The following is a 14,069-nucleotide window of genomic DNA, read 5'->3' on the forward strand; positions in this document are numbered from 1 at the left end:
TTATTCTTCCCACCTACAAATGCTTGTGTTACAAGAAATTCCTATAAGTCCCAGGAAATCCATGGAGGGTTACCACATCTTGGTTAGATTCTCCGCAATATATGTTTGGGCAGGTTTTGATACTCCCAACAGCAATATGTGGATGTGATGAAACACACTTTCCATAAATCTGTCAAGGAGAGCAGTGCTCCCTTTGGATTTCCTTGTTCCCATTACAGCCTGCTGACACCTACTGATGTCCAGCTACATCATTCAGTGAGAAGGGTTTGAGAAAGCTCCAGGAATCAAAAAGCAGATAAAATACTATCACATGCCTCATTTCAAGGACCATTGAGCCCATTTTCTGCACATTTGCCCCTTCAAGCCTCAAAATAAAGACAAAACTCTCAGATTTTAAGTTTCAAGAAAGACCAACTTACCAGCTTTTGGCATCCGGGTCGTGTTCTGTAGGTATTCCCCACTCTTATACAGATTCAAAACTCTCTCCAGCTGAGCAGCTGTCTCATCTATTCCCCAGTGAAGCTCTCCTTTAAAGGTACAGAAAAAGAATGAGTTAGATGAGGAGCATCTTGCATAGGACAAAATGAGGTTGCATTTGAATAAAGCCCTAAGCATCAGAGCCCCGTGGTGCCCTGCTCCATGGCAGAGTTGTGATCTGGACATGAAATCCCAAAATTAGTACATATCAGGTTTCACACCTGACATGACCCACGTGTGTCAGAGGCTGGCTCATCCAGATGGGAACCCCAGGCCTGAGGGCAGAAAACACTGAGGTGAGCTCCTCCCAAGGGAGGAACTTCAGCCAGTTACAGGGAACTCCAAAGCTTTTCTTGTTGACTAGCTACAGCCCAGCGTCATTAATTTCCCCCTTCGATGCACACTGGAACAATCCACTGAAAAACCTTTGAATCAGATGTACAGGCACATGCAACTACTCTTGTCTCAAAGGCACTACCTTGGTAATCAGTAAAGATCTATGGCAATGTCACTTGCCTCTGGTTTCTGAGGTATAAACCACCACGGGTATCACTGGCAGCGAGGATGTATTCAGGGTTTTACCATTAAAACTTTTCTTTTTAGGGACAGAAGTTCTTCCAAGTCCCACAAGGAACTGCATTCTGATGCAGTTCACCCCAGAGCGCTGAGGTGCCAGGATGAAGCAAATACCTCTGTGAAGCCTAGATAAAATCTCAAAATGGGATTTCTCTGGTGTATGGGGCCCTTCTTGTCTTCTCTGTACAGAAGTAATTTTACCAAGAATAGAAAAACAATCTGGTTCTATTGCAGTGAGCATAAACACAGTACCCTCCCCATCTCAAACACGGTAGTCACACTAAAAAACTAAGTACTTGCCATTACTATGTTTATTGTGATTACCTGTTGCATTGACTATTTTATCCAGTAATGGTCTCAGTGAGGATGGAGCACTGTGTGGGAGAAGATAGGTAAAGAAAAACCTGCAACAGAAAAGTAATCCATATTGAAATTGTTTTTTAAAGAATTAAAAAGTGTCTGGTAACTCCTGAACATCATAAGGAATAAAATTCCTACTATTTATATGCCACTGACCTATTCAGGAAATATGATCATATTCTATAGTCAAATAAATACATAGCTGAGACTATTCACACAGCTGTCTGGCATACCTAGACTATGCTGTTACACACAAGACTGCCTTGTACCTACATCTAAATGTTCCATTAATACAGCAATTTGCTGTGAAGCCCCATAGATTGTGACTATTTGCAAAGTTGTCCGTACCTTAACAAACTAAAAGGATGCCATCAATCCCAGAAGTCTTGGGTTTGTTTTTTTTTTTTTCAGACCTTGGAAGTGCATAAATCATATTTCTGTTCATTTCAAATAAATGACTATTATTTTCTACAGTTTTGTTAGACTTTAAAACTAATTGACAGGAGAAAACCTTCTTCTACTGTTTTAACACCACTGGAATACAGAATGTCCTCTCTATTCTCATCATTTATCTGTATTCAAGGTGCATTCATGTAGGCATTCACTGGTGGATGTACAATCACAGAATCACACACGCAGAATCACAGAATGGGTAAGGTTGGAAAGCACCACTGGAGGTCAGCTAGTCCAGCCTCCTTGTTCAAGCAGGGACCCCCAAAGCATGTTACTTAGGATTGTGTCCAGATGGTTTTTGAGTATCTCCAGAAAAGGAGATTCCACCACTCCACTTTAGTATTTTCAGTTACAAAAGAAAAAACAATAAGCCTTTACCATCACTAGTAGTACATTTAATTTTCATATTCTTCCTTTAAAGTTCTATTACTCTGCCAATATTACTACTTATTGCAACAAAGTCAGTAGTGTCATAGAAACCTAAGATGGAGATGGACAGTTGATGATCAACAATATCAACAGAACTATTGGACATAAATATTAGCGAAAGAAAAGAACATGAACACAACTGAGAAATTTTCCTGCTTCACATCTAACTTGCAAAGTAAAGTAAACGCTTTTTCATACACAGAGACCACATTCTCAAATGGAAATCCCCAGGGACTCATACTCGAGGGAGACCAGCAGTGCCTTACATTAACACATATTAAAAAATAAAGTTACTGACACCAAAAATTGATCATAGATGCAGGTATTATCGAGCTGACATTCTACTCATACAATGAATATTTCCTTGAGATTATACCTCCCTTTTTCATCCCTTACAAAACCAGTATTTTATGATTTTCCCAACTGGGATTATCCCCTTGTAGGTTTCCTTAACAGTGAGCGTGAAACAGGCAATATAAATACATACAGAAATCTGAAGAGCAGCACAACATTTGTGATGAATAATTTGTCTGGTAAATTTTACCTCACTGTTTTTGCTTAGAGATTATCCCTAAAGCAGAGTCCAACTGACTGTGAATAGCTCTTTGCAAAAATTCAGTAGCCGTCATTTACTTTGCTAAATGCAGGCTGGAAGCAAGTCATGGAGGTTATTGTTTTTCCATGGCTACAGAAATATACGACTTGTTCTAATGCAAACACCCACATGAGAAATTCTGACATGTATAGACACTGGCATCTGCACAACTTAATTGCAGAAACATTTGTTATTCATCGATTCCAGGGCCACTGGCATCCCTTGTGATCTGCATAACACAGACTGTCAGATCTTTTCACATTTGTTCCTACAAATTGGTTCTTTTTGAGAACTATCTGATCTTAATTTAAGGATTGTCAATGATGGAGAGTTGGTTACTACTTTAAAATATTAATTATGCTTACTTTCAAAACTGTCCAGTGCTTTTGAAAACTGTTCCCCCAAACATTTGGACGAAAACCCATAGAGACACATTTGTGACAGGAGGTAACCATTTGAAAGTCATGATGGGCCAGTTCTTGCATAGTAGAGGTTTTTCCCAAATGTTTTCTCTCCTTTAATTATTTACCTCATAAAGAAACCAGCTAGATAGACTAAGTATGCTTTCAAGGCTAGGGCGTGCTATGCTTTAAAATTACAGGGGGTTTACACATTATTCAACATATTGCTGCTTCTACCTAACAGCACCAGAAACCCTTTACTGAGGGCAACCTTTGCGCCTAGAACAACAGAGTGCATCCATGAAAATAAGAAATTTAGTAGCCTATCCCTAATGAAGTGAGGATTTCACCTTCTGAGACAGGTGCATAGGGTTTGTCCTAATGCCCTAGAGTGGGTGGTCAACACCTACCATAACACAGATACACTGTTCAACAAAACCCCACTGTCTCTATCATATTAAGTTAAAACAGGAGCTGAAAACACTGGACCACTGTGTGTGCAATACATGCTGGTGAGTGGTTCAAAGGCAATACTAAAAACTGTAATAAAAAAAGACCACTTCCTTCAGCATGACCAGCAACCTGCCACAAGCCCACCACACCGCAGACATATCCCTAACTTACCACCAAGATGGATGGGTGCCTACTAAAGGTTTCTTAGCCAGACCAGTAAAACAGTCTTAACCAAAAGCTAGCAAGCTAAGCAAGATCTTTAAGCCAAGCAAATAGAAATGGAAACTTTTGCAGGACACACTAAATACTGCACTGTACAACTGCAGATGGCTGTCATGTGGTGCAGCCCATTTCAGTGTGGTCAGCTAATGCAACACACATGCCCATGAGCGCCTTGGGACCAAAGCAGAAGGCTCTCTTTGGAGCAGCCTCTCCTCACTGTGGTCTGGCAGGCAGTGAATGGCATGATATTTGAAAGGGAAGTCTAAGAAATGAGCACACCATCATGGCTCTGCTCTGAGATTTCCATCTTCCTATCTGGATCAGACAAGGCAGCTGCCCGTCCCAGCAGTGCCTATCAAATGGAGCAGCAGCAGCAGGAGGAGCACAGCATTGAGCATCCACTACTGAGTCCCTGGAATGCAGCAACACAGTTCCACTCAGCCCTTTGAGGGGAGCGATGGCCAGTGGGGGAGAGCCAAGACCACAAACACAAAACCACTGCCCAGAAGGGCTCAGTTGTAAATCTGGAAGCACCCTTAAAGTGAAATTTCAAACATGGATGCATCAGCTGAATACTTTCCTCAGTGTGGCAAACCGATCCAGTGTGACCCATCATCTATGTGTCCCCCATTGTGCGCACAACAGTGGGAGTGAGTCTCCCAGTTCCTGCCCACAGAGACCAAGAGCTGGGAGGGGAGGGTGAAAAGACCATCTCTTGCTTTATAAGGTTTGGGCTTACACCCCAGATTTTCAGCAATTGAGGGTGGTTTTGGTAGCCCCATGGCTGCACCAGGGTTGTTATCACCCTACCATGGCAGGTTTCAGCAAGGCAAGGAGCACTGAGCCAGAGTGCAGGATGTGAACTAAGCTCTAATTTTGTCTCTGAAACCAGCCCTTTACTCAGCTGGTGGTGGAAAACACGTGATGACCCTTCTTGAATCACACCAAAGAGCTGCTGGAATTGTCTCACCACAGAGTTTGTGGGGCCCCAGCTCCACAAGTGCTTCTGATTCGCTACCATGAAAATCTCTACTTGTGTGAAGAATTCAGTCTGATTCTGTGTTGGCTGAAACCCACTGAGTGGTGAATCACACTCAGAGTATGCAAAACTTCTCAAAAGTTATAAATGCTACATGTTTTCACAAATTAAACAGTTACTCACAGCTTCACTGACTCTTGGGTGTTGGTTTTGAGACAGTACGTGCTTATTGAGAGGAATAACTGTAAAGGATGCTGGAGCTTTAGGCCCCCTCTTAATTCTCTGTTACCTTATCCAATCACATACCTGTAGGCATTGTAGAGATTCCTCTTTTCATTCATACTCTGACACCGTCCCTCAACCGAACAGGGCAGGGTGAAGTTTCTCGCAGGAAATTCCATGAAGCAGTCACTGTTACTGGTGCAAGAGCTCTCCTCAATGCTGGCATCATCCAGATCTGTCACCTTCAGCTCCCCATCCACAATCACAAACTGCCGAGGACGAAAATCCAGTAATGTCACAGAGCCAAGAGGAGAGTGAGCCAAATAATGCAAAAGCCGAACTAAGCTGAGACATATCTGCAACACAAAAACAGGGGTATCTTGCATTATTTTCTCAGTGTAAAGTATATAATGAAACCACTTTAGCTGAAGATATGTTCATAATTATATGACTTAACATAAGCATTATAATTTATCCTCAAAACTGAATGTTACAACCAAGGTATTTTTCACAGGATTAACATAGCTGATTGTAAAACCCTTAGAGACTTGAACCAAAAATAAGCTTCTTTACCAGTGCTTTCCCACACTATTCTTGAAGCAGGGCTCATTGTTGCTATTCTTACTTTTAATAGAAATAAAAGCACTAACTTTTAATAACACATTACACACAGGCCTTGACCACACAGTCTGATCCTGTTCTTTTACAAACTCCAGGCCTGGAAATTTTGGCTGGACCGCCCTGCACCCGTGCCTGGAGTCCCAACTGCAGACAGTGTCTGTATTGCCTCTGTACTGATCGTGCCTTTTGACTGCTTTTATAATTTTTTTTTCCACTGGTTCCTCTGGCTTTTGGCTTTTTCCAGGGGAGAAGGAAGCAAATTCCCAGAAAGAGGAGCTTCACAGCTCCTTTGTAACTCTTCACCATGCCTCAAGGTAGAGCACATACATCTGTCTGCCTTGGTGGGTCTGTCTTGATGGACCCTCATACACCACTTTGAGGCTGTGGTGTGAGCTCTGCGCTGATGCTTCACTTTTCAGTTGCAGGTTTGTAACTTGAGGAACTGTTATTAGACAGCAAATTCAATGAACATTGAACTCAGCCCCCTTACTAGAGTACTGTTTTCAATTCATACATTCCTTCAGAATCCACTATGTAACCTATTAATGCAAATGCAGCATTAATATGAGCACAGTTAAACATTGGAATTTTTATTTTATGTATTAAATTAATAACAGGTCTTATTCAGTCTAGCAAGCTTTTTACTGTTTATACATAATCTTTGTTTTCTGTTAAAATACAATGTTAAGGGCACATGCATTAAAGGAGCCAAATCCAAATTTAATCTTGGGGCATAAACGATACGCTCAGGGGAACACCTGAACACATCCTTGATAAGAAAGCAGAGGATATCTGAAACTATCCCTCACAGACCCATCACTTGTGGGACATAAGGACTATCTCATGCTTCTACATACTCATTCTCCTGGCTGACAAGACAAGAACCTTTTTCTCCTACTTACAGGATACCATAGTTCACATGGAAATGCTTGTAGGTGTAGATAGGTCTGGTTATGGAATGCCAAACTTGACCACGCTTTCCTCCCTCTGGAAGGACACAGTGCTCACGTATGTGTTATCCCTCACTACACTGTATAGAAAAAGTGTATCCAGCCCAAATATTCATATCTCCAATTGGCAACAAACCCAGGACTTGAATAAAAAAAGCTTGAATAAAAACACAGGTTGTCATCTGAAATTACTGCCTTTAGTCAAATGCCAAAAAGCGCCTGTTCCTGCACCAGCAACCTGTGTGACTGTCCCAACAGGCTCTGCTGTGCAGATCTGCTGCCAGGCTGAGACTGCAAATGCCCCCATACAACAAGCTTTAAGCACAGAGATGAAGGCTTTGCTCCATATCACACACCTCTGGCTTACTCAGATTACTGCTGAGTTCCTCAACACAAGGAAATTACATTTGTAGGAATAAATTCATGTATTTATGCAGCCATTTACAGGACTGGATCACAAACAAATCTCACATATCAAGAAAACACAATTTTATTTCCTTCCTCTTTATGTTAGTTGCATCCTAGACAAACTAATGAGCATGACTTCATTACAGTAGTCACAGGAACGTTTCATCTGTAATTCTACCTCTGTGAATCAGCTCAGCACTTTCATCTCCCTTTGCAATTGCTCACTCGGAAATATTCATGCTGGAAGGAAACTTCTCTGTTTATTACCCATAATCCACTATATCTCTTGGTCATTTACTTACTACATAATTGCTGTCACAGTCCACTATTTGCACTCCCTGGATGAGAAGAGACAAAGGCAGGTGATTCTGTATTTTGGGAGCCCTTATGAGTACCTGTACCGCTTATCAAGACCGTGTTTCTTTCAGGAAAAGGAAGCTGAAGCTTAGCATGAGGAACACACTTGCTTCAGCTGTATCAGTAAAATAAACTCTGCCAGGGAATGTTCCTGGGCACAGAATCTTAATCCTACATGCACACTGGCTAGCAGGGTCTCTGTTCTGGGTCTGACTGGGACCAAGGCTGTTCTCCCACACTCTCCCCAGACACAATCCAGAAGGCAGCATGGCCCAGGGACCATTTCTGACAGGCATCCTGCTTGCAGCCTTCAGAGAGTGCAAGAATTCAATAGCGCAGACGTGGGCTGCACCTTGCTGTTTCGACTCTGAGATCAGTCAGGCGCACTTTTAATTTTCTGGCACAGATGCAGCCAAGCAATCCAAAGTGTTTTAGATGAAGACTGCTGCTGCCTTTCAACGTCCTAGGGAGTTAACTTCAGACAACGACACATCCCAACATACATCAAGCGAGACAGCGCTGTCTTGATCAAAGCATTGCTGCAGTCTGGCTTCGTTTTGGACAAATTAAGTGTGACCTTCATGCTCCTGGTAAATTGCCAACGCGGTGGACAAACTGGGTTTGAGATTTGTGTACATTTATTTCACTCTTCCTCCACTAAAAAACTAACAAAGCAGGAAGCAGTAGAAAACAATTATAAAACAAACCTATGATAAGGATCAGGAGAGAAATGTAACATCCTTCTATTGTTTAAATCCCAGTTGCAGAGCACAATGCTCAACGCCAAAAATCCTGGCCCTCAAGCTTTAACAAAAAAGAAATATTTGAAGATATCATGTAAAAACCATATAACTAGCTACAACTAGATAACATCGACAGACAAAATAGCACAGTATCTTCAACACTGCAGAAAGGGAGTGCTAAATACTGTTTCTAAATAAAGATGTAATCATTTGCAAAACAAACATTTAATGAATGTGCATTGCACTGAGTAGTGCATAACCCCTGCTTCATAATATGATTTTGTATTGCTCGTTCTCTTAAGAGTCCTTATAAAATAGTTGTTACTCACCCGAAATCTGTCTTCCCAGGAAGTCTGTAAAAGCTGAATCATCTCTAAAGGTGAGCCCAGTTCAGTGATGGTCGTCAGTGTGTCTGGGATGTCATTGCTGTCTTGGTAGCAATAGCCATAGAGCTGAAAACAATTACAACCAGGCAATATCAGTGTAATGTACCTCAGCATGTGGATTCCCAAAGGAGGTTTTGAGCAGGTTTTCTGTCAGGACTTGTGACCCTACAGGGGGCCCACGCTGAAGCAGTTCATGAAGAACTGTAAACTATGCGAAGGACTCAACACTGGAGAAGTTCATGGAGGACTGTCTCCCGTGGGAGGGACTCCACACTGGAGCAGCAGAAGAGTGTGAGGAGTCCTCCCTGCGAGGAGGAAAGAGCTGCAGAAACGACGTGTGATGAACTGACCACAACCCCCTTTCCCCATGCCCCTGTACTGCTCAGGAAAGAAGACAGGGAAATCAGGAGTGAAGTGGAGCCCAGGAAGAAGGGAGGAGTGGGTGGAAGGTCTTTTTAAGATTTGGGTTTATCTTTCATTACCCTACTCTGATTTGGTGATAAACCAAATTAATTTTTCCCAAGTTGAGTCTGTTTTGGCCATGACGGTAATTGCTGAGTGATCTCTCCCTGTCCTTATCTTGGCCCACAAGCCTTTCTTTATATTTTGTCTCCTCTCTCCAGCTGAGGAAGGGAGTGAGAGAGTGGCATTGATGGACATCTTGCATCCAGACAGGGTCAACAAACCACAAACATATACGACAAAAAAAAAAAAAAATTTAAAATATCAATGAATGCAGAAACAGAAATTGCCACTTAACTATACCTGATGGACTTCTGTGTACAGTATCATTAAAGCAGGGCAAATACTCCAAAATACTGTCTGCCAGTAGTTTCTGCAATTTAAAAGAATTTAAATGACAATTTCAGCTATGCTCCAGCTTCTTTTATTTGCTTTCCAAGGACATTTGAATGATTTTTACTTGCACAAATAATTGCACAAGGAGAGTATTTAAAGACCATGGAGAAGAGATGTCTTGCTTTATATGGAGTGGGACAATAAAGGGCTGGGGGACAGGCTTTTACAAACTCCCTGCCAAGCCCTGACAGAGAGCCTGTTAAATGAGCCTGATAAGGATCTGATCGCAACTTTCCAGCCAGAACGGCATGCACATGAAATAAAATTAAATGTAATCTCTGCCCCCAATCAAATAAAACATACAGTAAAAGGACCTGTGTGAAAACGCAGCATTAAAAAATGCCCTGTTGCTCTGCTGCCTTGCCTTGAGTGATCTGATTTTTCAAACCTCTTTTAGTTAAAAAGCTCAGGAACGATGACAGGAGGCTCCTCTGTGCCGAGAGGACTCAGCTATGGCCCTGCAGAAGAAGTCAGGTTCATGCAGACCAGAACAGGGACCAATAGTAAATCATGAGGAAAGCAGAACCAGGCTAGCGAGTGCCATCGCTGGAGGGAGCGAGCTGAGGTTGCACGCGGCTGCTCTGAGCAGATTCCAGTACCAAGCACATTCTTACGGCTTATGACCTTCCCAGGCAGAAAAGCACAGACCAGGCTAAAGTCAGCAAATACAGGATTTGTTATGAACCACGCTGCTAGTTTTGACTGTAGCTGTCTACATTTAAAGGAAAAAAGGGTGCCAGAAAATGTAAAAGAAGTAAACAATTTTTCTTTTTGGTGTAAAAATGGCACTGTATTTCAAAACAGCTGCTTAAACACGGACATTAACCTAAACAAAAAAAAAGAGCTAGAAGATTTTATTTTTAAAACATGCCAAAAAGAGAATTTGTGATAGATGCCAACATGAACATTTGAAGTACGAAAACAGACCCTTGTCTTTACTGCCACGACCATGACAAAGATATCAACAGCAGTAATTTCTTAATTTAGAGCCATTCAGACCAGACTTGGGTTTGTAACTTATCATCTGTGACACCACTTTTCTGCAGCTTAGTGACAGGAGTTAAATCTTTGTGTGCTAAAACCTATCTTAGAGGATCACATCAACACAATTGTTTAAGCCTTCTGAGCTAACCAAAAATTAAATTAAATAAAATATTTAATACAATATATGTATTATTTTCTCAGGGACAAGTTGGATTCTGTGGTCCTTACCAACTATTTCACATCTCTCTTGCATGTGGGCAGACTAAGGAGGCAGGATGAATCTCAGTAGGTTTGAAAATCCTCACTTCTGAGTGTCAAAATCTAGCATCTGTTTCTCTATCAGCTGCAGAATTCAGCTCTTGTCTTTAGCACAGTAATACTATCCATTGGGGGAAAAAACCATAAGGGAAATCAGCAAGCAGTCCAGGCTGGGAAATAACAGTATCGCAATAACTGTTGGCTCAAAGTAACACTGAGTACAAAAAAGGTATCAGTCTTCATTAGACATTCTCAACACTTGTGAAAACAATTCGGGGAACAGAAATACAGAAAACAAAACAACAACTACCCCTTTGTTTTGATTATAAAAACATAAAACACATATGTTGGTACACACAAAATATTAAGAAATTATTCTTACTATCAATTTATGTGCATATTATCACATAAGTAGAAATTACAGTACCTATTTGCGTCTATTTTATCTCAATTCATGAATGTCAATAGTAATAATAATGATTTAAGTTTGCTCTCAGAACATTACTCATAAGCAAATCTTTCATTCGAGTGTCCAATTTGTACCTTGGCAAAAGTCTTCACTGCCCGAGTGTCTGAGTATTCACTGTGCATTTTACTATATTAAGACCCATTAATCATTTCAGTCATCATGGAAGCTTAAATAACCTGATACAGTTTTGATTTTATACTAAATTGTTCTTTATTCTCTCAAGAAAAATTTTTTGCACAAGTACTCCTGAACTTAATCAGCCTTACATGGTGAAAAACACACTACTGGGCAAGTTAGTATAGGTCTAACTCAAAAAATATATAATCTAACCTGAGCTCCTTATTGCTTTTACTTAAGCGAAACCTATTCAGATGCAGTGTTATTACATAATTAGATAGAGTTACAAAAGCACAAAAGTCTGAGATATAATGGATTTATTGGGATGCATTTATATTTTTCTAAACAAACTCCTGAAACTAGATGCAAAAATGCACATGTAATTACATGGCCATATTTGTATGTGCAATTACCATGATTACAAACTGGACAAGCCCCAACAGCCAGTTAAACAACTAAAATGGTTACATTTATCCCCTCCCGATGAACCAACACTCAGCAGACAGATGTTACAAAATACAGAATATATATGTTTATATATATGTAAAATATTCCATAAAAGATGGGAATATTTCGCATCTATATAAATATATATATTCTGTATACTTGGGCCATTTATTTAAGAAGATGACTTACACAACACCAGAAACAAGTACAGAGGTACTACCCAAAACACTTTTTTTTTTTTTTTAAACTTCCTTTTGTTTTTGTCCAATCCATTTTAAGGTCAGAAATGAGACAGAATGGTTTGTATTCCCAGACAGTGAAGTAAGAAACAGATAGCTGGTGCATAAAATAACAAGTAAAATAACCACACGGGGAAACTGAATATAGCTGGAAGCAAAAGATGAGCCAAAATATCTTCTCTATCTGAAATTCTATTATGTTGGACATCATTCTCAGCGTCACAAAGCTACACTTCAGACATATTCAAGAGTGATGGTTTTCATACGCTTTATCAGCATGGTTCCAATTAAGTGAATGGAAAGAAATACAACCCCACATCTTTTTGCTATCTCGAGTCACTGCATTTAAATGCCATCCCGATATATTTTTGTGTAGGATCTAATAGCAAAATAGTCACAATACGGGGATGCTTTTCTGCCTGTTTAGAAAAACGTACGCCAGACATGAAATGTTGACCTGTTCTCACATCATGTGCCGTAATTCATTTTGAGTAGCCCTGTTTACTGAACTAGTCCCTCACCGTTCGGATTTTCTCGGTCGTAAAGGCTCAGTCCTGCATCAGGCTTTCTGTACCCAAAACTCCCACTGACTACCAACAGTTTCTAGCACGTTGACCACAGAGGGTCAGCCTCTGTGAAAGTTGTATTGAATTGTAGGAGCCTATGTCCCTACAGCTGGTCAGTTCGCCTCCCTTTACAATTCCCTTTTACTACAAATTAAGGGGACAGAGGTGCCCCTTTCAGAGGAGCTGGGGCAGTGGGGGAGGGCAAAAGCAGAGGTCATCCTCTACACAAAAGCCAACATGCTTACTGAATAAAAACACAAAATAAAGAAGCTTATTAAGCTGTCATCAGCTGGGTAAGTCTGTGCAAACGATGAGCCCTCCTGCATTGGTGTAGGCACCCCTGGCCAGACTTTCAGAAAAACAAATGTCAAGCAGAACCACCGCCAAAGTGTTACATTTCATTTATGGAAGTTGCTCAGTCGGGAACAGTAGGACCCACCTTTTCTAACTGGGGTCTCCAAACACTTTCCCTAGTTGGGGCTCTGTCGGCTAAGCTTGGCTCTGCTGCCAGGCGGTGGCAGGATCACTGCCCTGGCTGCTGGAGGGCAAAATGCCCCTGTATAGACCACGCCATTTCCCTGAAGATTACAACACACTGTGAATGTTTTTCTTTTTCTACAACCACAAGAACTGGAAATTTCCCCTTTTTTTCTTTAATGAACATGAGATTTCCATGAGCCCAGGAATGAGAACTTCAAGTATACTGCTACCAACTGTAACATAAGTGACAGGCTCAACTTCATTATACCAGAAGTAACTCTCAGAGTCTTAACTCTCTTTTTTTTAATTTGGACTTGCCTACACTGACTACAAGCACTGCCCACAATGGAGAAGTGCAATAAAATAAAATCTCACTTGTATGAAGAGCAACAGTAGTCAACACTTGACACATCCTTTCTTTTCAAAAATACATGGACACAGGGTTACTTAATCAAAACTGGTTGTGTCGAGATTGTATTTTGAACTGCTTCAGTGCCCAGGGGAAATAAAAAGTTCCCACTGGCACTGGTAGCTTTTGATGAGCCATTTGCTTGAGCTGCTATGTTTCAAAACCAGAACAGCCCATTTTACAAGCTACTTTATTGCTAAATGAATGTAATATTTTTACGCAACCAGTCCTTGGATTCACCTTTCATCCCTGGAGCACTCAAACAGTCCCGGGGAGAGCAGAAACCCCCAGCACTGCCTGATACAGCTATGATTTACCAATACATGATTTGAGACATTTATGTCACTCTAAGATCTATTAATAACTCATGTTTTAAATATTTCCCTTCATTGCTGATAGTATTTACATACATATACACATAGGCATATATCTATGTATATATGTGTGTATATATGACACGTATGTGTATGTGTGTTTTGATATCAAATGTATACACGACATATACTTTAATATGTTTCATATATTTTTTAAAATATATATTAAAATACCTTTATACATTGCCCCACCTACTCAACCCAAAAGCACCTGCACACCTGTAACATGCATCTCC

The 14,069-nt window shown here is 40.8% G+C and overlaps 1 protein-coding gene across 1 annotated transcript in view; it reads right to left on the reverse strand.

Annotated features, from left to right (window-relative positions):
- PKDCC (protein kinase domain containing, cytoplasmic) overlaps nt 1-14,069 on the reverse strand; it is a 38,463-nt gene that overhangs the window by 13,028 nt on the left and 11,366 nt on the right. The window contains exons 2-5 of the mRNA XM_027893504.1: nt 8,576-8,698; nt 5,252-5,523; nt 1,378-1,457; nt 420-527 (exon numbers count right to left, since the gene is read on the reverse strand). Of these exons, the coding sequence (XP_027749305.1) occupies nt 420-527; nt 1,378-1,457; nt 5,252-5,523; nt 8,576-8,698 (583 nt within the window). The remainder of the gene's footprint in view (nt 1-419; nt 528-1,377; nt 1,458-5,251; nt 5,524-8,575; nt 8,699-14,069) is intronic.

Source organism: Empidonax traillii, unplaced genomic scaffold, assembly GCF_003031625.1.
Source record: "Empidonax traillii isolate 1590-97213 ecotype Southwest subspecies unplaced genomic scaffold, ASM303162v1 scaffold391:size1093220, whole genome shotgun sequence".
NCBI classification, from domain to species: domain Eukaryota; kingdom Metazoa; phylum Chordata; class Aves; order Passeriformes; family Tyrannidae; genus Empidonax; species Empidonax traillii.